At 37.1% G+C, this 23,150-nt stretch overlaps 3 protein-coding genes across 4 annotated transcripts in view; 1 reads left to right on the forward strand and 2 right to left on the reverse strand.

Annotated features, from left to right (window-relative positions):
* Positions 1 to 1,187: 1,187 nt before the first annotated feature.
* LOC6645260 (neurobeachin-like protein 1) overlaps positions 1,188 to 23,150 on the forward strand; it is a 35,027-nt gene continuing 13,064 nt past the window's right edge. Inside the window, exons 1-16 of one of the 2 annotated variants that reach the window (XM_047011822.1) lie at positions 1,188 to 1,474; positions 1,833 to 2,192; positions 2,260 to 2,446; positions 2,656 to 2,744; positions 3,409 to 3,519; positions 3,700 to 3,849; positions 3,927 to 4,202; positions 4,262 to 4,584; positions 4,646 to 4,853; positions 4,910 to 5,536; positions 5,597 to 6,841; positions 6,906 to 7,509; positions 7,567 to 7,805; positions 7,874 to 8,501; positions 8,576 to 8,763; positions 14,676 to 14,983. In XM_047011822.1, coding sequence (XP_046867778.1) covers positions 1,424 to 1,474; positions 1,833 to 2,192; positions 2,260 to 2,446; positions 2,656 to 2,744; positions 3,409 to 3,519; positions 3,700 to 3,849; positions 3,927 to 4,202; positions 4,262 to 4,584; positions 4,646 to 4,853; positions 4,910 to 5,536; positions 5,597 to 6,841; positions 6,906 to 7,509; positions 7,567 to 7,805; positions 7,874 to 8,501; positions 8,576 to 8,763; positions 14,676 to 14,983 — 5,594 coding nt within the window. In that variant the 5' untranslated portion in view covers positions 1,188 to 1,423. The remainder of the gene's footprint in view (positions 1,475 to 1,832; positions 2,193 to 2,259; positions 2,447 to 2,655; positions 2,745 to 3,408; positions 3,520 to 3,699; positions 3,850 to 3,926; positions 4,203 to 4,261; positions 4,585 to 4,645; positions 4,854 to 4,909; positions 5,537 to 5,596; positions 6,842 to 6,905; positions 7,510 to 7,566; positions 7,806 to 7,873; positions 8,502 to 8,575; positions 8,764 to 14,675; positions 14,984 to 23,150) is intronic. The other variant, XM_047011823.1, reaches the window with a different exon arrangement.
* Positions 19,493 to 20,330, reverse strand: LOC6645263 (larval cuticle protein A2B). Its single transcript, XM_002068159.3, has 2 exons — positions 20,085 to 20,330; positions 19,493 to 20,008 (listed from the first exon to the last, which is right to left on the reverse strand). Exons 1-2 carry the CDS (start codon positions 20,328 to 20,330, stop codon positions 19,634 to 19,636), a joined length of 621 nt encoding a protein of 206 aa, XP_002068195.1. The 3' UTR covers positions 19,493 to 19,633.
* Positions 22,369 to 22,794, reverse strand: LOC6645310 (larval cuticle protein A3A). Its single transcript, XM_002068160.3, has 2 exons — positions 22,780 to 22,794; positions 22,369 to 22,709 (listed from the first exon to the last, which is right to left on the reverse strand). Exons 1-2 carry the CDS (start codon positions 22,792 to 22,794, stop codon positions 22,383 to 22,385), a joined length of 342 nt encoding a protein of 113 aa, XP_002068196.2. The 3' UTR covers positions 22,369 to 22,382.

Below are 23,150 nucleotides of genomic sequence, written 5' to 3' on the forward strand. Positions count from 1 at the left end.
AGAATTGATAAGCAAAAAACAAAGAAAAAATAAACAAACAAAACAAAAAACAAAAAAAAACAAACAAACAAAAAACTGAAAAGAACAAAGAAAAGAAGAAAATCTTAAAATAAATACGCATTTAGCAGCCTATCAACGATTCGAATTACTTGTCTGAATATCCTTTAATTTTAAAATTAATAATACCCTTACCCATATGCCATCTTGCTCAAGCTTATGGTCTTTTATGACCATATGGGCCTTCACCATAGATAGATTTTCCTTCTTGAAAACTTATTTTGTATAGCTTATTTCAATGTTTTGTTTTTCAAGCTGATTTAAACGTTTTTTTAGTTTTATAATAAAAAATAAATTCATATGATTCTTGGAAAGATTTGCAAAAATGGGAAATTATTTATAGAACCAAGCCATTTAATCATTTATCTCTTATTTTCATTGAGGCTGGTGGTTCCAAATACATTTTAAATAAATAATAACAGGAAAAGCAAATTAATTTATTAAACTTTTTATTTAAATATACCAACTTTAAGATTGTGTTCCTATTCAAGTGCTGGAAAAAAGTAGTCCTGTTTCTCATTATTAGAAACAAAATAAATTCTAGAAGAAAACGTGTCTATAAAACCAATATTTTTTGGTTCTTAATTCAGTTATTGTCATACTGATCTCTAAAAAAAGAATATTTGAAATTTGGATTTCTTTTCTTTTTGCTAAAATGATGTTGTCCCTATTCAATTACAAAGCAGTGTAATTTCGGCCTATGGTGTAATAATACAACAGACCATTTGTATTTTAAAACTTTAAATATTAATTTAAATATAAAATAAAATGTTATAAACACAGGTAAGAAAATATATTTTTCAAAAATTGCAGTTGTTCCTGTCCTAACGGAATCTCAGTTTTTGGGGTAATTCATCTGAAAGTTTATAAAGTACTAAAATAAAAAATAAAATTGTATAATTTAATATTTTAGTTTATAACAGAAACTTTTATTGTTGTGAATTTGAAATCATTTGTTTACAAAAAAAAGCAGTGTTGACAAACGTTGTGGAAAAAAGTAATCCAACACTATTTGGTAAACGATATATTTGTCCATCTCTGAACAGCTGTTGCCATGGCAAATTTGTATGTGTATCGTAGAAAACACAGTTTACGCCCATCTCTAATCAGCTGTTGCTATACGGGGAAAACAAGTCCAGTTGGTTTATTCTGTTTTTTTTTTTTGTTGTACTTCCAAAGTATTGAAATATTTAGGGATATGTTCCATCGCCTTGCTTAAACTCCAGGCCAGGCGAAGCCGAGTCACCGCCGATAGCTTTATAGCCATCTGCCAGTGGATATAGATACTCGCAAGCATCTTTATAAATACTTACATAAAAATGACACATACTCGCTCCAGCTGAAATTGTGAGGACAAGACAGAAATATGGATAACAAGAAGGATATCTACAGTCTTTGGGTGCAGTACACAACAAAGGTAAGCTCGTTGTGGTCAGGTGTGTGGACACCTTCAATAGCGGCGCATTTGCATCTTCATGCTGCCGGCCTGGTCTACGTATGTACATATATATGTACATATGTATGTATGTATGTACATAGGTACAAAACTACAATGGGAAATATTTGAAGCATTAATCATCCCAAGAAGAAGTCGTGCAACAAATATAATTCGAAATCGAATAACATTGAAATGCTTATGTAATTCAGAGTAGGCGCAGGCTCTACTTAACTGACTGACTACTGACTGCTTACCACTCATCTCCATTTGTTCTCATCTCTTGCTGTCTCTCTCTTTCGCACACACATGCACATACACTCTCTCTGCCTGGATTTAGAATGATGAGACATACTTTCGTGAGTTTGTGGCTCGCTTTGTGGCCATTTGGCGCAGCCAGCTGCAACTGGACTTTCAGGCCGAGACCTGCCCACTCTGGCATGAAGTCAAGCCAGACAGTGGGCCGCATTTGGGACGTTTGCCGGACGAATTATTGCCAGCCATTGGCAAATTCATAATTGTGGCCCGTGATTCCATTGATACGGCCGAGACTGGACCGACGGATGAAACTATCGAGCAAGTAGCCATATTAATTGAGTGTCTGGTGATTATTTGCCGGCACTTTGACAATATATTGGCCATCATTAAATACGAGTACAAACCAAATCTAATAGCCATACTCTCTAAAGTATTTAAACAGGTATGACAATGAAAAGAAAACACCCCTTAATGGTTTGCATATCTAATGTTTATTTGAATATTTACAGCAAATGGAAAAACGGCAAATATCGGCTGCTATGAGTCATCTGTTTTGTAGTTTTTCGGCATTTTTGGAGGTCATGTACGATCCGTATCTGACATGGCGTAGTTTCTTACGAGGCCATAAGGCCGATTACAGTCGTCTCCCATATAAGCCGCATTCGGTTCATGTAGAGATTGTGCCCTTCATATATGGTTTGTAATACTCTTTGCATTATGTCATTTGATATGGTCATAAGTGGAATGCAATAAAACAGATGATACATGCATACATATGTTTATAAATAATTATCGTATTCTGTGATTATGTGTATATATTTTGTTTATGACCAATTTAAAAAACACTTGATCATACATGTTTTTAATCAATATAATGATATATATATTTCTTTCTTAATTTTTAGATTGCTTTCAGGAGGAACAAGTACTTAGGTTTGCAGATGTCGGTGAAAGTCTCCTGAATATTCTTGGTGCCGTTGTATGCGGCTCTCAGGTAAAGCCTTATAGGCTTCCCATTTCTGTTTCTGTTTTTTTTATTTTCTGTTGTTTATTTTTTTCCTTTTCTGTGTGGTGTTTTCTTTTTTTTTTTAAATTTGTTTTCGTCTATTAAAGTCGTTAGAATGTATGTAACAAAGTAGTAAATGGAAGCAGTTTTGCGACTGTATATACAACAGCAGTATCATTCTATCTGTCCGAATAATATTCCTTACCTATATATAGCCACCAAAGAAAGTTAAGCAAGATTAGGCATTTGAAGTGTGGTAGTTTGTATCGAAGTAACTTTTTTACAACGCTCTCTCGTAATTAATCAATTGATAACGTTCTCAACATTTGTGTAGAAGTTGAGCTAAATTCATGTATATATGCCTCCTCTCATATGCTTCATATGGGCTAGAATCAGTCAAACGAGTTATCATATTCCTTTTTTTTGGTTTTCCAGCAAAATTGTCAGCAAAAAAATAATTTCCTAGAATTGATAAGATTATTTATAATTTGTAAAGAAAATTCGGTTTGGCTTTTTAGTAAATTTTTGTTTACTTTTTAATTTTGTTTAATTGGCTTTTCTTTGATGCCCCAAAAACGAATCGACCTAACCAGCATATATGCATACATACATACGTACATCTATATATATATATAAACAAACAAATTTGCAGAAATCCTTAAACGCGATCTCGACTTCCTACTCGAATAGAAATACTAACGCTCTAACATCTTTAAATGCCCCCTGCTTGGGTGATAAGCAGCTTCTAGACTGTGATAACCTGGTGAGTGGTGGAATAACATTCTCCCTTTGTAAATATTGTACTTTGTAAATGATCGTGTCAGTCATCCTCATATAATATAAAATATTTTTGCTATTTTTATGCTGACAATAAACCAAATATTCCATGCATTTTATAAAAAACAATCTCATATAAATCTTTTGCTATTTATCAATGCCTTAGCGTAATGGCATGAGGGCCATATGCCCGGCAACGGTATCCATTATAATGAATATACTGGGGCGGTGGGAGAGTCCAAAGAGTTTGCGTAATGCTGCCCTCAATTGTTATGCTTTAATGGTAATTGTACTGCAAAAATCTAGTCCAGAAGAAGTAAGTATATTGTTTATTAACAAATAACATCAAATAACATCAAATGTAATTGATTCATCTTCTTTTTTTTTCAATAGCGCCAAATAGATCTGATAACTCTTATCGAGCTCTATTGTGATGCTCTGCAAAAGCTATTGGCCACCAAACACTTTGACAGCGGTGATCCAAACTTTGACATAGCTAGCGATGAGGCCGATGATGAGGATGGAACCATCGATATGTCTGCCCTGTCCTCAACGGTAACAGCAGTCAAATTGTTCCTAGATGGCAAGTCTACAGTAGAAGCAGTTAATGAGGCCATTGCAGTTACCAATTTACTGGAAATACTCACAAGTTTGCCAAAGCGAATACAGGTAATTCCCCATAGAAACTTACTCTATAGTTTAATTATCATATTTTATATTGTTTTTAGAACTGGCATGTCTGTCATACAAGTTCCTTGTGCTCCACTTTAGAGGCATTGACCACTTTGACGCGTAGCTCTCCTCGAGCTATTGAGCAATTTCGTGAGGGAGAGCGCATTGAACGTTTCTTTAGAAGCTTAAGAGAATTTGATGCTCCTACAATAGAGCTATTGAATGCCTGCTATCATCTGGGGTACAATGAAACGGAGCATCAACTTTTGCTGCCCGAAGTGGTATTGCAGTTATTGTTTTGGTTGCCAGCCCTCCAGGAGCAAGAACAATTGCATGTGAGCACATTGGTGCTCAAAGGTTGCACCTACAATTACGCAACGTGAGTCTCTGATTAAAGGATTTCTCAATGAATTTAGCTAAAGTTAAAAGTTTTTTAATAGAAAATCTATGGCCTGTGATTATCGCGTCATCAAAGCGGTCTGTGGTTGTCTTATGCAGTCAGAAACATTGTCGGATACTTGCATATTAAATTTGATTAAGTTGATTGAGGAATTGAGTAAGCTTAGCATTTTACCCATGGAGCTAAAGTGCATCTTTGCCCTGCTACGCAAGGGTACAAAATTTACACAGATAAAGCAACTGCAACAGGTAAGTTCCTTTATATGAGTTTTCATTATTTATTTTTGATTTTGTCAATTTTTCAGACACTCGTTGTGATAGCGTTGCAAAGCTTGAGAGTGAGCAACTCATGTGTGGAGTATTTTGCAATTGAACAACCCTCGGATGGCATCAATGTGCCCGACATTAGAAATTGGACAAACACTGGTACCTATGGCTTTATATTTCATATCGTGGTGCGATTCAATCAGCCCAATGATGAGCAACAGCAACATCAGCAGCAGCAGTCACAGTCCAATTGTAGGCGTATGTTACTTATTCTACAGACAGCCAGTGGATGCGGCTATGAGATATTTGTTCAGCCCAATGGCAATGTGGTGGTAGCTGCTTTAACTAAACGAGAGTATCTTACCTCATTGACGGCAACAAAGACCCTAATGGATGGGCAATGGCATTATCTAACTGTTGTCATAGCACCACCAAAAAGGCCATTTTCCTATAGTCAGATAAATATTTATGTGGATTTTGTACAAAAGTTAAGCGCCACACTTAAAATGCAATCGTTGAATGAGCCCTTTACATTTTGCTCCGTTGGTGGTGTGGCAGCGACACCTCAGCCCGGTGATCTAGTAACCACAAAGGCTACGGCTCAGGAGTCTAAGGGTGCCAAAGGAATGTTGCCCAGTCTTCTAGAGCGTACACTATCAGCGAATGTAAGTGAAAGTGTTAACTTTTCGCATTTCTCATTGATTATCATTTTCGTTATTTTAAAGGTTTCGAATTATTTCACCTTACCGATGCGAGCGCAAACAGCTTTTGATCCCAATGTAAAGAATTTTCCCATCGGTATGCAGGATACGGTTTTTGGTGAGCAGACATGCTTACAAGGACATTTGGGTGGTGTTCTCCTGGCCGAGTCTACGACGAGTCTTAAAAATATATTCGATGCCGGCATGAACTTTAGTTCGATATTTTCACAGGAGAACGATTTGCTTGAGCTGACATCTCGTTTCGTTTTCTGCTATGCACCGGGTGCTGTGTGGCATGGCACTTGTCAGGATCTAATCCCGGGTAGTCGTTATCCAGGCAGAATAATGGCCCAACACTGCAAAATTGTTAAGATTCAAGAGACAATCAATAGCATTGGTGGAATTAATGCCATATTGCCTATATTACACCGTTTGGTAACTGATCAAACCGATGATATATCTATTGGCGTTGACAGCAAAGAGTCCATGTCATCATCCACACCCACTGCCGAAGAGTTTACCGATTGGGAAGTGCTGTCATCGAATTTGAATACCGAATGGAAAATGATACAAAATCCATTGGCAAGTTTTCTTTGTCTACTACGCTATTTAACCTACGATCATGAGGCCAATCAGGAGCAGTTATTAAGTGAGGATAGTCTTGCCATCATTGGCATAATGCTGCAACGTTGTCCGCCCGCGATGTTCGATGTGAATGCTTTAATGTCCACACATTTACTAATGGAATCGTTGCAAGGACACAAGGCGGAAAGGGGAGGACAACTGTTGGATGCTCTTTATGCACACATTGTCTTTGACTTTGCCATTTGGTCGCGTCTGCAATTTCAAATTATGCTGGGACATGTCCAGTATCTAAGTGCCATGATTAAAAACGATCGTAAATTCTTTCGCCGCCGGTATGGTGTTCAGTTTGTGTTAGATGTGGTCCGGCAATATTATACCACACCGGAAAATTTATCTAGCGATGATGCCAAAACTATAAGAGCTACACTACTGGGCATTGTGCGATTCTATCTGCAAAAGGATGTCAATATCAAGGAGGTTAATGCTATGATAGCCTTTTTAGCATCTGTGCGACAAGATGTTGTCTTAGTTGAGTTCCTTGAGATGATGACTTTCTATGTGCGTGGCAAGAACTGCAAGGATCAGATGGTTTTGCTGCTCCATGAACCCCAATCGGCCAATTTAATTTATAATTTTCTCATTGACAAGAGCTACACCTGCGAAATTCAGGAAGCAGCCATTAGGGTAAGTATAAAGTTGAACATGAAAATAAAATTGTCATTTTTTAATGCTCTTTTTTCTTTTGCAGTTTATCAGCGGATTATTGGCCACATCGCGAGTTCATCAGAAATACAAGCAAGTTTTGCGTCTTTATGATCAGAGTAGTGAGCAGAGCATGTTCCCGGGATTCTTTTCCTTCATTACACCCATATCACTGAGTTCCATTATATTGTTTCATATGCTGGACGAAATGCTCGGTATGCAACCAGATTATGTTGGCCTCATCTTTCTTGTCTATCATGTTAGCAATTGTGGCATTCAGGTGAAGGTTGAGGTGGCAAAACGTTTGCTACAGACCACATTTGTTAAGCAGCAATCCGTAACGGCCATTGCCAAGCAAACGGGCTGGCAGGAATCCATTGCCCGTTTGCTAATACGTAAACCCATCAGTATGGCTCCGCCAGATGAAGAGAAACGTCGCAGTTTTGGTATTAATATGGATGTTCTATTGGAAGATAATTCCAATTTTTTGGCACAAGCGGATCTTATTACGTTTTCGGATCAAGAAATTGGCCTTGCTCAGCTCCAGCAGCAGCAACAGGACGAACAGCAAAGCGACAGTGGCTTAATACTTAATGAGATTCAGGCTAGCGTCACAGAGGCGGCCACAGCCATTGAGACAGAAATTAAAGGTGTGTTTGTATTTTGTCTAATAATTGAAGAATTTAGCTAATTTTCCCCTAAAACAGAGCTTGCCGAATCTGTATCTGGAGCTGTTGTGGAAAATGTCAATAGTGTCTTTTCGGTTATACGCCAGACAACGCATGACATTCAAGATACATTCGAGTCTTTAACTCAGGGCAGCTCTGTGGATAGCACAGATGCACCACCAAGTCAGAATTCTCCAGTGCAACGTGCTGAATCCCTTAGCTCTGAGAGCTCAACCCAATCACCGAACAGGCCGCCCAAGAGTAGTGACTCCATGGAGGTAAATTTTTAGCAGACTATGTTTTATTTTTTCTTGACTTACACACAACGTTGTTTTTTTTTTTTTAGAGCACAGCTGCCTTTGATTTTGTTTCGGAAGGCGATGTGGATACAGAGGAACAGTTGGTCTATTTGATAACCAATACGCTTTTCAATATCTTCTGGCGCGGCATACCAAATGAGCATCCCCAATGCTGGCAAGAGCGTGGACAGGTCCTTGGCTGTATTAATCTGTTGGCATTGAACAATGAGCTCATCACCTCGCATTTGTCTTTGCGCCTACGTATCCTAGAAATGGCCGTACAAGCCTCACTCTTTGATCTAGCTGAACATGGCAGCCAAACATTGATTAATCAGGAAAATGCCTCAAATATTCTTCGCATGGTCTATGAACTTATTGTGCTCGGCTCCAATGAAGATGAGTCGAAAAAGTGCTCAACCAAACTACTTGACGGTGTTTTGGCTCTCCTCGATGCACTTATGATCTTTCAGCAGGGCTCATCCGATGATTGGTCTGATATGATACGTTTGTGTCTGGGTATCTTGCTAAAGTGTTCACATCATCCGAATCCTAGTATTGTGGCCATGGCCACGGCCAAATTGCATGCAATTCTCCAAAGTCGATCCACAGAGGATCCGGCTGAACTATCGTATTTATTGTACAGTATAAATCGGGCTTTAGATAATGCTATTGAAGGTGCGAAAAGAAGAAAGAAAGATGCGAGTTTTTAAAGAAACTTTCATGTGCCATTCTCTCTCTGTCTTTTTTAGTTGGCAATCCCGAGGAGTATTCGTTTCTTATGCCTGTGATGAAAGCTTTATTAGAAAAATGCCGCACAGCATTCAATCTGGATTCAACTCTTCCGGATTTGCCATCAACATTATCGGGGCCTGTGTTTTTCAATGATTTTCAAATGTACAGTACCAGCAAAAAGTGGCGCAATTTTATTGAACGTATGGTAAGTGTTGAATCATATTGAACTAATTTAGTTTAATTCCACAAACTCCACGTAAATACCAGGATGTGTGGCCTTGGCAAGCCCAAGATATCGTTTGAATAGAATTGCCTATCGTGTTTAGATGATTTTGGTTCCGAATTCCTTGTTAGGTTTGTAGCAAAGTTTCTTTAGTCTTTTTGTTTTAAGAGGACAGTTTTCTAAGAAAATAGCAAAGATATACACGAGCTACTAAAAGTTAATATTTTATTAAATTTGTTACTACTTTTTATGTTTGAACTCTGTTGTACGGATACTTTTTCTATTCATTTAAAGTTTTTTGTTTAGTTAACTTTAATTTAAAATGATGGAATCATGTAAGAATGAATTAAATATTTATATTGGACAATTACTATGTTAAACATATAAAGATCAATTTTATACTTTTAAGTTTGTCAGAGCACAAATTGTTTAACAAATTGTTATTGGTTCATGGTGTACGGATTGTTTTTCTAGCAAATGTATTTATTCTTCGTGTTCTGGTAGATTTATCTTCTTTAATTATCCGTAGAAATATGCTTGGTATTATATTTATGCACAAGCCTTTAAATGGCGATATAAACTCGCCTGATCGCCGATCTAGACATCCCTTTATTACTTTACCTTTAGCTACTACTAGCTATGTCTTGCATTAACCTTTTAGGGTCCTCTGCGCTGATTACAACCTCGTACACTCTGTAAACAGCTCAGAGCCTTCTCTTCCTCTAGCAAAAACATTTGTCCCATTAAGTAAATGATCTTGTCATACTTTAGTGACAGTTTTTACAACAAATAAAAGTAAAAGTCGCTTTCTTTTTGTGTTCTATTTTAATACATATTGATTTTTCAATTGAGTTTGTTTAAAATTAAAATATATTTTATTTCTATGAATTATAATATTAATCAATTGAAAAGTCTTGCCCCCCGTTTGTTATTTAAATATTATTTTTAATATAGTTTATGATTTTTTGGCAAGTTCTGGTGCAGGACATTCAGCTTCCGTTGAATCTCTCGGTTATTGTGAGGGCTCTTGAAGAGCGTTGTATCGAAAACACCTTTTGTGGTTCGCTTGGATGTGTCATCTGCCTGGTCATTAGCAGGTTGAAGGGCTAGTGATATGCCTGGCTCGCGCCTATATGACTGAGAATGTGAGGGAGAAGATCGAGTTCGTGTCTGGCCACGGCCATTATTGATGGGAGAGAAGTGTTGATAAGCGGGGGGAGGTGCAACAGTTCCATCGTAATAGCTCTGCGAATGGGACTTCTCAATTGTCACTGTGGAAATTGGCTTGGCTAGACTGTGATCAGATGGCGTTGTTATGTGATAACGTGAAGTGCCTCGATTGACAATGGAACTGCGTGTTGCAGCTCGTGTGGCTGGTGTGCTGGTTACAATTGTGGGCAGGAAGATAGTACTTGGTGATGTTGTGCGCATCTTCATTGGACTCCATGGAGCCGGTGTAGTTGTTTGTATGGATGTTGTTGTTATTGTTGGCCGATAACTGGGAAATTTGCGTTTATGCTCGACATAGCGAGAACCATGAGCATCTGTATCCGCATCCGTATGGGTATCCGTATCTATATCCCTCACATGGCTGTCATCATCGTAGGCCTGCTGAAGCTCAGGGGCATCTAGAGTGTGTTTCTTGGATGGAACTGCAGTATTGGGGCGTCGCTTGCGTTTCCTACGTCTCTTGCTATGCGCATCTGGCTGCACATTGCTTGGAATGGGTGTCTTGCCAGTTATAATGGGAGGATACAATTCCTGCTCCTCAAGATTGGATGCTTCAAACGGTATGGCATCATAGATGGGCACCTCATAGCTCGATTTGGTATAATCAAAGCCAGGAGTTTTCGGATTTGGATTCAAAGGCAGTTCCTGCGAAGGTGGAGCATAATCTTCATGCGGATAATTGGGAGACGGATGAACAACACTATGGCTATCAATTTGGGTGTAACCAATCGAACTTTGCTGATGGTTTTGTGGCGGTGATGGTGGTGGTGGCGGCGGTGGTGGTGGCAGTTGTGGCTGATGACCCCCACCCCCATGGGACGGAGGCTGCGACTGAGGCACGCGATACTGATGGGTCTGATCGTATTGCTGATTGTTCAGCTGATACGATGTGCTCATCTCGTAAGCTGGCTGCGAATGAATAAAATGCACATTGGGGCTGTTGTGTTGCTGTGTGGGTGGTGCTGGTTTCGGCGGCTCTGCGAAATTCTGATGATAGCCCACATTGGGAACCTTCTGTTCATATATGGAATAAGAGTCAGGATCTGGTGGACGAATTGGTGTGTCTGAGTGGGCATAGCTATTGGTATAACCAGAGTCAGGAGCTGGGACACCATATTGTTCACTTGGTGGCTGTATATAGTGAGGTGCATGATGCGATATATAGGATTCGGGCGGCGAGTCATAGCCAGTGGGACCAATACTCTGCTCTATTGTGGGCAATCCATATTTTTGATGTGGTACATGAATTTTACTTGAACCATGAGACGGTATCGATGGTGGGCCATCAATTGTATAATCGATTGACGAATATTTCGGTGGTCCATACAAATCGGAATCTTCATTGTAGAAGTTCAAATCCATTGATTGTGCCTCATAGCTTGTTGGCGGTATCCTAAAGTCATGTGGATCAAGTTTTAAATGTTGAAAATCCAAATACGGGACACTTGGCTCATCGCCATGCCCCGAATATGTTGGTGGACCACTCAATGGTGGCTTAAAGTAACCAAATGTATCTCCATGTCTCTGATGTGATGGTGGCCTAATCTTTATTTTCGATGCTGGCGAATTGAAGCGTCGTCGGAGCTTCGAACGCTTGCCAGCTGAGCCCTTGTTAATGCCACTTGTATAGGGTAGACGATATAGTATTAATTTCTCCGATTTCGGTAGCAAGTCGCCACTTTCCTGCTGACTGCCAGCGGCGATTTGTGTGACAATAGTCGAGTTAATTTCACTGAATGCCAAGGGCAAACATAATGCCAACTGTAATGAAAAATAAAGAGCAAAGGGCAGCTTTTTAAAAACTACAATCATGCAAAAAAAAAAAAAAAAAACAAAAAAGTAGAAACTTTCTCTAACCGAAAACTATATGTGTAACATAGACTTTAGTGTCGCCGCAAATTGTTTTTGTTTTGTTTATTTTTTCATGCCACCGGCAATCCTAAAATCTCGCCAGGCTACCAAAATTGGTTGTCGCAAAATGAAAACAAAAAAAAAAAAACAAAAAGTTGACTTTGCCAGCTGCCTACCATCTTGCCATCCTGACCACTTTGCCACCTGCAACATTGCTGCTGCTGCTGTTGCTGCATTGATTGCATGCAATCGATGCGCATGTTGAAGGAGGAAGAGCATTGGCAGAGAAGACCTCAAGGCGCAAAACATTGAACCTGAACGATGGTTGCATAGTCACAAGAAAATAACTCGAACTCTGGCGGGTTCATTGTGAAATCTCTGTGTTTCGTCAGGGGCGGGGGGAGGGGTTTCCCCTTTTGGTTTTGGTTTTGTTTTAAGTGAACAAAGGCGCCACCTAAAGCGCGCCACTAAAAGCGGTTTATTTATTTTGAATAAATTTAGTTCGGTGTGGTAAATTGTTGTAAACATTTTTGTTTAGCTTTCTAAGCTGTATTTGTATTGTATTTGTTTTTTATATTCAATGCAAATAAAATTTCTAAGCAATTTAATTAAATAACAATATGACATGACATTTTTCAAAGAGAATTAGAGAATAGACTGAAAAATGTTCAATATAAGTACATATGTATCTTCATCAACACCTAGTTATGAAGTAATAATTTAAACATTTGTTTAAACTTTTATTGCAGAATAGATTGAGCTTATTAGAACTGATTCTCATTTTTGATGTCGAATAAACTAGTTTGAATTTCGAGTTTGACTTAAATAATTACTTTTCTTTGAGATTACAGAAATATCCAAAACTATTATTTACAATTTTAAATTTACTTGTTACATAAACCAAGTAACAATTGAAAACGATTCGAAAAAGAGAAATTTTTCTAGCAATAAATTCACCAAAGAATTCATGATATAACATTTACAAACTGAACAACGAAGATCCGGGTTCGAGTCCAAGGCTGGTGTATGAATGTATTTTTCGTCTAAGCAGAAGGCCATAGTTGCTAGTCCTTAAAACTGACTATATCCTATACTGATAATCATAATAATAGCCTCCACAATTCATTAGTTACTTCTCAAAGAACTTTGTTAAGGGTTCTTATAAAATCGCTTTATAGTCTGAACTTGGAACTAAATGATTACTTATGTCTATGCTCATTGTCAGGGACGCCTTCAGATCAAGATTTCGAAGTGGTTTAATCGAAAAATGCGTAATAAAACCATATCGAAATATGCCATTAATAGTGTAATAAGACTTTTGCCTTATGTCATAATAAAAAAGAAACTTTTATTCAGAGTCTAAGGTTTAAAATTTCGAGAAGAGTCTCGACCTCCGTACCAACTTCCTGTCCCTGCTCTTTGTCTATTTGCCATTAAAAAATTTACTTGAAATGCGTCGTTTATTTGACGTATGTAACTCTACACACTATATACATATATCCTTTTGTACATTCATACACGTATACATATATAAAACTTAGCCCTAGAAGAGATTTTTAAGGTGGCTCTATTGAATGATTATCCTTCGGTTTGTTTAATATTTCATATATTTTTGGACTGAAACTTATTTCATGCAATTTTGAATACAATTTATGCCATTTTTAATTCTTTATCGAAAATTTTAAAAATAAATCATTATTATTTTGATAAAGTTTCGATGGATCAACTTTCTGGGGTTTTCTTTTTTGGCATATAGTTTTAAGATCCTTAAATAATTTATAAAGTTAATTGCAATGAAAGAAGGCTTAAAATAGTTGAAATTTTTCATTTTTTGTTTTATGTTTACTATTTAATCTTTTTTTTAATTTGTTATTAGAACCAAGTTTGTAGTTTGTAGTTTTTGTTTTTTGTAACTAAGCACAGCTACTAAAGTTTATTACTATGTAGTGTATTAGTTTGGCACTTAATTTTGATTAATATTATTTTTAGTATAGGATATTATATTCACATAATTATTATTATTATTTAACATCGCTTACAATACACAAGGCACAAAACCAAAAAAAATTATACATTTTCACAGCGATAAATGAAAAACGAAGGAAATCAGATTCAATTAAAATGCAGAAAATTTAATTAATTTATTTATATATTTTTTGATGTTGTTGTTATTGTTTTTATTTTGTTTTGACGCGAATATTTGCGGGAAAACTTTCATTGGCGTCGCGAGTCGCGACTACACCTCGACGATCGTGTATGCTCTTCTGTGAATTGTTGTGATGGTGAATTTTCCTCAGCTTGCAGCTGACGGTGGATCGGTCACAACTCGTTGGACTTTCTTTTGGCTACTGAGCTCTGTTCCAAGAAAGTGGTCTTGTTTTGTTGTGTTTTACGTAGACGTAGAGAGATGTAACCAACACAAAAACGAACACCAACCAGTCGACTGGCAAATGGCAGTGACGCCAACAATATAAACCTAGACCAAAACAAAAAAAAAGACGGAGATGGGTCTCTTTCTCTCTCTCTCTCTCAGTCAGAGATTTCAGTTGAAATAGTCATAGAATAGAATTATTATCCTGACTTCTAGAGATTGTGTTCTTAGAGGGCAATTTCACTGGCATTAACTTCAATCTCAAAGATTCAAGTTAAACTTGTTTTCGTCTTTTCCTGTCGGTATTGAACTTGAATGCTCATCGAACGTGACTTTGAATTGAAAAGCCTGGAAACATCAGGAAAAATTAAATGTGGGCGAAAATCTCTAGTTAACTTTTCGCACTAAAGAAACATCAATTGTAATTTAATTAAATTTGCAGGTAAAACCGTTATACGATCACTATCAGCGCGACATCGAACTCCATTTGTGGGAGCCGATCAATCGATTCTGGGCAGAATGCTATGAAGCATGCAAGGCGGCCTCAAATCAACGTGCCTCATTCCAAGCAGCCAACCGTCGCGTTTTCCAGCAAAAGATTTATATGCCATGGAAAATGCGACAGGTGGAGGAGAGTCAGCGACTCCAAACGGCGGCCGTGCAGCGTAAAACGATCGACAGTCACATACGGAAGAAATGGAAGACAGCGAAACGTTTCTTGTATGGTCCAAGAGGCCCCTGGTTTACGGGGTAAGTTAAATATTTCTTTTTCTTTTTTTTGTTTGTCTTTGTCTTTAGCTTCCATCTTCTCTCTCTGTGTGTGTGTGATTATGAAATAAAATGAAATTAAGCATTTTAATTGCTTGACGTTACAATTTTAATCGGGCGTGCCATCGCTAATGATTATACATATGTATCTTGAAAGTAAATTTGTATAATTATACCCTAAGGAAAAGGCATACAAATTCTCTTACTAAGTTGGACAACTTAACATTTTCATTTGTTCTATTGAACTTTCTGTTTGTAATAAATTATATGAAAAGTCTCCGACTTTTGGTAGAGATATGAACAAAAGCCTTTGAATTTTTATTTGGAAACCATTCAGTCCATAAGGGCATACAAATGTCGGCATACCTTTTTTTTTTCTCTGTCCTCTTCTGGCTTTAATTTCACTTTGAAATGCAAAACAGTCTAGAGAAACTTTTGGTGCAATTGTATGGATATTTTATAGTAGGCATTTATTTAACTAAGCAACTCAGCCAAATTTTACGACTTACTACTTGTCAATAATAATAGAAACTAAAGTGGCGGTAAAACCCTTTTTGGAATTTCGCATACAACAGTTCTTTACATCTTCTCTAGAAAAATATTCTCTTATAATTAGATGAGCGGTGAATATTAATACATTTCTTTAATTTATTAACTGCAACCATTTAAAGAGGCTTAGAAAGTCTAAGGATAAGAGTAAATAAACATAGCTTGTAGTTAAGTTTATTTTTAAACCTATCACAAGTTGGCCAACATAAATTTGCTTTAGTTTTGTTTTTTGTTAACATTCGCTTGAGGAAATCGTATCACTTCTCTTTGGGTAAAACGATTCTAGTCTTGGATTTGTTAGTTTTTGGTTTTATATAAGAAAAGAACTCAATGATTTTTTTGTGAATACAAACTGACAATAACTATGAACTAAATAGTTTCCTCTAATTGATAATAAACTCACTCAGCTAATCAAAGTTAAATCAATTTTACATCCCTTACAAAACAAATTATTGACTAATTAGTAAACAATTTATTTCGATTCGAATAAATATTTGTAGTGTAAATCTTGCATCTGTTAATCAAGGGAGGTGTCGGGTATGATCTGGACACCTACCAAAATATCGATATTTTAAATAAGTTTTTAAGTTTTTTAGGCCAACTAATGATTCTTTGAAATGGTTGGGCGATTTTGAAAAATTCTCAAAATACTACACCTCGAAAATTACTGACTTTTCTAGACCGATCGTCTAAATTTTTTTATATGACACCTCTCCAAAATATTTCTTACATCCGTCCATGCGCTATGCTGAGTCATTTTGAAAAGATTTGTTTCTAAATTCTTTTGTTATTTATTTAATTAACTTTCACTGAACTATTTGAAAATCATTTGTAACAAAATAACAATTGACATCTTAAAAAATGTCAAAGCAAACAAAGAAGCATCAAAATTTATGCAAATTTTGAACTTTTTCGACTTGTTTGTTCCTTCTAAGGACAAGAAAATGTGGCAAAACTTCTCCAACTATTTCTTCTTTACTGAAAAATCTCACAATTAAAAACACAATCTCGTTGTACAAGTTTATTGAAATTATCTATTTAAGAAATTTTCTGGAATTTCCCATTTTGAAGACCTTGTTTGGTTTGTATTTTTGTTTCTTAGTTGCATAAATAATTAAACTATCATTCTAAATAAATAAATAAATATTACCGAATAGTTAATGCATTTTTTGTCTTCATTTTGATATTAAATTTTATTATGCTTAGCTTTACCAATTGAATAGGCGTTAGACTGATAGACTCTTAGATATTTCACGTTATCTTAAAGACAATTTTCTTGATAGAAATTAAATTTGGATTAAAAATTTCCAATAGACCAGAAGAAAGTATTGAAAAGGCGTATAATTATTAAACATTTAATGATATTGTAGTGCAACAATTATAATAATAAAATTTGCAATTCAACCATAAAATTTAAATGAAGTGGCAAAGTAAATATCAACCACAACATAAAAATTTCATTGGTTTTTAAAATGGTTTGCTAATTTAAATTTTGCAACTGTGGTTAATTTTTGTAGGTGCCTTTTTAGCAGGAAATATTAATTTTTGTGTTAAAGAGAGATAGAGGGAGAAAAAGATGTTGGGGGAAAAGTAAATTTCATTTCCTTATGACTTGGAGAATTGGCCTAGGGTATAGAAACATTTCTTGGCCCTCTGGTTATGGTTTTTGGTGGTGGTAACAAACTAACACATTGCAACATCATTCAACACCAGCTAACTGCCGCCTATTGCCTCTATTTCAACCTACCTGGTTGTGTTTTACGCTTTCGCCCAAACCGTCCCATTGCGCCGTCTACTTTGTTTCTCTGTTCGTGCTGCGATTAACATTTTAATTTAGTTTTATTAAATCATCAAAACGTTTAAAGCAAAGTGCAACAAATGCTTCAATTATGCAACTGCAAGTGTAACACAAAACAAACCTCTTTCAGTGTTACATAAAATAGCAAACACATGCATATAATATGTCTGATATATATTGAATATGCATATGTAAAATCTCACATTAGATGACAGACAGATAATGTTGATAGTCTGTCTAGCTGTCTTATTAGAAGAGATCACAATTTCATTAACGACACCGCCTCACCCGAGTTATGGACATTTAAGCATTTATTAATTGAGTTTAGGCCAAGCAGCAGCAGCAGTTTACTCAGAATTCAAAACGCCATTCAAATTCGAGTTTTCCGTTGTGCGTGTGTGTGTGTGTGTGCGTAAGATATGTGGTCATTCGGCCCAGCCAGGACAGGTGCGTATGTACTCCAGTACACGGACCTTGAGCGATAAAATTACAATCCATTGGCAATCTAAGGCCGCCAACAAGCAAAACTTGCTACAATAAAGTCAACAAAACTGATTCATTTGCCGCATATATAGACACTAATAAATTATATATTATAATATATGCCCACTTCTAAAATACCCTTTTCACACTTGCCAAAACTATAATTTGCCTATATTTTGCAAATAAAGTGAATTTTGGCCAAGAGTATCACAAAGTCGTCTAGTATATTTGAGTGATTAAAAAAAATGCGTGGCAAAAGTTTAAAAAGAACCTTGATCTGCTTACATATCATCTGTCGCGAGTCTAACATAAAATAATGCATTATGTTTTCCTTGAAGATCATTTAATTAACCCTCTAATGCTATTTTCTAAACTATTGGAGGAAAATAAGAACAATTTTTTTTTAAGTAAATAAAGGCTTCTAAACTCAAAAATGAAATCAGAAAAAATCTAGAAGTTTTCGTTTAGCTGCCAGATGCAAAAAAGGTAATAAGTGCCTCAAGGCACTCTTGGGCATCTGAGCGCAAAAAAAAGTATTGAATAGAAATTTTAAATTTATTTATTCATATGGTATATTTTGAAACAATTTTTTGTTGAATTGCAGCATAAATAGATTTTTTATTTAAATTTCTGCAAAACACTACATGCAGCATATCATATTACATGCGCGAAAAAACACATGCTTTGTGTTTATTAAGAAAAAAAAGTACCGTTAAAAGCTTTGGAGGGCTTTTTAAGATTTTTTCTAAATATTGTGGTGTGATTTATTAACGATCAAAAAATATTTGAATGGCCACAAAGCTCCAAGTTTTTTTCTAAATTAAATAATAAAATAAATGTCTGAAGACACTTTTGAGCGTTAGAGGGTTAACCCTCTAAATTAAATAATGAAATACTTTCTTTTAGTCACTAGAATAAAATTGACAAGAAAACAATTATTTATTGATTAATAACAAAATGAACATTCAAACCTAGAGAGCTAAAGATCTGTAGAGTTAAAGAGATGTAAGAATATAAACCAGTGAGCTCATAAGGTGGGTATAATTTATTTGCACAATATGTGACAAGCTGTGCAGGGATATAGAACCATAAATCAATAAAAACCAGACAAGCCCAACCTGTTTTATCTTCATACATCTGGCCTAAAGCCATTCTTTAAGCCTATCACACACGGAGGGGGAGACAAATGTAAAGAGTTTTGATCTGTTTGACTGGGTAGACCAATTCCTTTGACTTTAAGATTCTAATCGATTGGAATTGAACTATTTCGCTAATTGTTTAATGTTTTACGATATACAAAAAGCTCAATAAGATAAATGAGTCACAATTTCATTTGTCCAACTTAGTAATTGATTGCAACCATTTAATTATCCAACTATCCAATCCAAATTATTAAGTTTAACCAACTAATTAATTGAGTGCAACCATTTAATTATATTAAATATCCCTTCAATAATTAAAAAAAAAAAACATATTTTCTTTTGGGTTTATAATAGATAGTTTTTATCGCGGTCAAAAACAGCCTTAAGATTAAGTAGACAAGAAAAAAACATACATGACAGGAATAGTATGTGTGTGTAGTGAGTAGTGAGTGGACTGAAGTGATGTGTAGAAGATGATGAATGGGGATCCGTTTAATTGGATCCGCGAATTTCGTTTCGTTTTCAACTACTACAAATACTACAACTATGATCAACTACGATGGGAAGGAGAGAGCTAATGTGGTCGTCGTCGCAATCTGTCCGTTATCGTTGTGGTAAAAATCAGATGGCAAGAGGTCGTCAATTGAACAGCGGCATGACTTAGTGATAGCCCAAAGGTGAGAGGGCAGGCAGTGCCAATTTGGGCAATGCCGGAGCGTAGGCTGGTGCCAGAGCAGGAGCGTAGGCCGGAGACAGGGCAGGGGCATAGGCCGGAGCCAGGGCAGGAGCATAGGCCTTGGCCACCAAAGGAGCGTGCAAAAGTGCTGGAGCCGGTGCCAGGACCTTGGCCACTGGAGCCACCGCTTTCACAACAGCGCCCTCGCGATGGACAACAGCATTGAATCCATGGACTGGATCGGCAGTATACTCCACAATGCGACGAGTGCCATCGGCTTCGATCAGAGAGTAGGCACCCTGGACCACATCACCGCTGCGAGACTCCTGTTGGCTCTTTACATCACCAGTGGAACCATCCTGTAAATATATATGAAAATTATAATGAGTCAATGTCAACAAGGATTTGCTAGGATTTATTTGTGCCTGTGCTTACATGAACATCATAGCTGAAACTATATTGGGGATTAGGATCATATGGCTCGGGAGCTGCCACTTTGGCAATGGTTGCCACTTTAGCCAGGCCAGGATATACAGGTGCGGCCAGTTTGGGTAGCAAAGCGGGTGCAGCTAATGAAGGATATGCTGGATAGCCGGGCAGGGCCAAACCAGGACCAGGTACAACGACTGCTGTGGCGACTGCTACCAGAGCACTTAGAACAAGGATCACCTTTTGGGCCATTCTTTTAATTTGTTTGTTTGTTGTGGTTTTTTTGGTTATTGGTTTGATGGCTGCTGCTTTTGATGGCTGCTGCTGCGTATTTTGCTGGTTGCTGCTGTGATGACAAATAAATCTACTCTGTGGTTCTGTTACCAATCGACAATTGCTTTTTATAGGCCTCCAAAATTCGCAGCCAAATCTGTGGTGCCGCCGCCGCCTGCAACAAATATTTATGCAAAAACAACAACACCACCAACAATAACAACAATAATAAACAACTAAAAAGTACACATGCGTGTGGAGTATATGAAAAATACTTGCACCAATCGCAAATAACCTAACAACAAACATAAAATAATTCATTTTTATACCCTTCTCAAATATGGTTTTAAGTCTTTTCGATAGTCACTTTGTCAAGCAACTGCTACGAAATATAAAATCAATCAAAAATATAAAATCAATATAAAATCTAAATACATTCAATTGACTTTTAAAGAATCAGTTAAGACTTAAATATTGATTTCAAAAGTTTAAAAGAATGTTTTGAACCAAATCGAAAGAAGAAACGGAAGCAAAAAATGTAAAAAGTCGTTTGGTAAATCCTCAAAAAAGTTACAAAAATTACACTTGTTGAGTTTTTAAGAAGGTTTGATATAAATGATCTGAAATTGATAGATTTCTGTTAAATAATTCATTCCAAAGAGCAAAAACCACCCATAAACTAACAATTTATCGGTCCTAGGGGTGCTCGCTTTTGGGAGTAGCTGTATATAAAATTTGGCAGGATATCTTTTTAAATATATTTAGTAAATTTACATATTTTATTCAAACTTAGTTGTCATTGATTAACTTTTAAGCCAAAGACAATAAATATATCAATAGTTCTCGCTTTAAAATTGTTTTTTTCTTTTTTTTTGTCTGCAAGTGTTAGTGTATGTAATCTTTCGGTTTGGCCCTGTAGTTTTTCTTATTTTAGTTGCCGTTGACGTTTTGCCCATGGCAATTGATAGGCCAAGACAGTGGCGGAAACGGTGGAGAGGTGATGGAGGGGCCAGACGGAGACAGAGGAGAGGCTACCACCATGCAGCCTAAAGTTAGAGAGCTAGTAGCAAAGAACGTAACAGCCACGCAAAACATGTGTGTGGGGCCGCCGCCGCCTCCTCCTATGTAACTGCGAGTAAATGGTGGACAGACGACAGACGACGGTCCGACATTAAACTGGTTCCATGCCGGCTGCAGTCGTCGTCGTGACAAAAAAAAAAAAAAAAAGAGAAAAAAAGTTCAATTTGGAAAGCGACTTTTGGTGCAACATAGAACGAAGTGGTGTGCGTATGTGTGTGCAACCGGGTGGCCGGGCGGCATCAGGTATGTGACTGTTCGGCCACTAGATGGGAGTGCACGCACCCAGCATCGTCGTCTCCGCCGTCGACTTTGTCGTTGTCGTTGTCGTCGTCGTTTGTTGAAAGGTGTGTGCACGCACAGCCTTCGAAACTGGGACATTGCTTGCTTGAGCCGCCGCGCCCAACCAAATCTCCCCCAGAGACTGTCCAGAGACACAACCCCTTACCTTCTTCTCCATCCCCTTCCCCTCCCACTACAACAACAACAACAACAACAATATGTTTTACTATTGGGACAATTTTGCCCATTTTAACCAATTTTTAGTATTTTTTTTTTGTTTTGTTTTTTTTTTTTTCTGAACAAACCGAGCGGAGACATGCCTAGTTTGCGTAATCAAAAATTGTATCTCGTGCTGATTTCTGCTTTCAATTAAACTATTGAATAACTTGTAAGCAAAATGTGAATATATGTGAATGGGCAACATGAAAATCGACTAATAATAAATTCTGATATTTAAATAAACGTTCGCTGAGAGAACCGGTAACCGGTGACCATGTCCCTTTCTTTCCTTCCAAATGATTTTGGTTGCTCTCTAATATTGAATTAAATTTAGTTTTTATTAATTAATACATCACCCCAGCAGCAGCATAATAATTTATACTTTACAATCTAGTTAGTAGATAGTAATAGTAATAGTAGTTGTTGTTGTTCTTGTTCTTGTAGTCCAGGAAACTAACCTAAGAATGGTACAGGTGCTGGGGCTGGTGGTGCCACTGCAACTGGAACTGGACCACGTTGAACCACAGCATTGAAACCATTATCATCGGCCGTATAGAATACCGTACGCAATGTGCCATCAGCATCGACCACTGAATAGGAACCCTTGACAACATTACCATCACGAACTTCCTGTTGGCTCTTGCTATCGCCAGTTAAACCATCCTGTACATTATAGGCAAAGGCATATTGTGGATGAGGATCCACTTCGGTGGCATGGAATGGAATGCCCGGCAGCAAAGCACCATCAATGACCAACAGCAGGCAACTGGCAAAGATAATCTAAACAAAAAAGAAAAAATGTAATTCTAATGTATTCCTTCTCCGTTTTGGCATCTCGTCCTTCAAGTACCTTAAAAAGAGCCATGGCAATATGTGGTTTGGTTTGGTTTGTGGTTAATTGACAATTGTTGCTTCTGCAGCACTGGAACATTGGTTTTTAAAGGGCCAAGAGACGGCTAAATGTGTCTGAGCCCATGCGATTCATAAGCTGCCCATTTGGCAACTGCTGCCAAAAATGTTTCCGAAAAATGATTTCCTCAATAGACGTGCAGCCGACGGGGACAGTAACTTACTCAATATGAACAATAAGTGATCGTGATCAGCATTTGTAGCTAAATTTAGTTAGGTGGTAGCTAGGGGACTCTCCCTCATATGGTAGCTCTTTCCACATGCGTTTCATCGAAAATTCAGTAAACCTGTTTGACCTTACAATATTCGTAA

This window comes from Drosophila willistoni (assembly GCF_018902025.1).
Source record: "Drosophila willistoni isolate 14030-0811.24 chromosome XR unlocalized genomic scaffold, UCI_dwil_1.1 Seg143, whole genome shotgun sequence".
Taxonomy (NCBI): domain Eukaryota; kingdom Metazoa; phylum Arthropoda; class Insecta; order Diptera; family Drosophilidae; genus Drosophila; species Drosophila willistoni.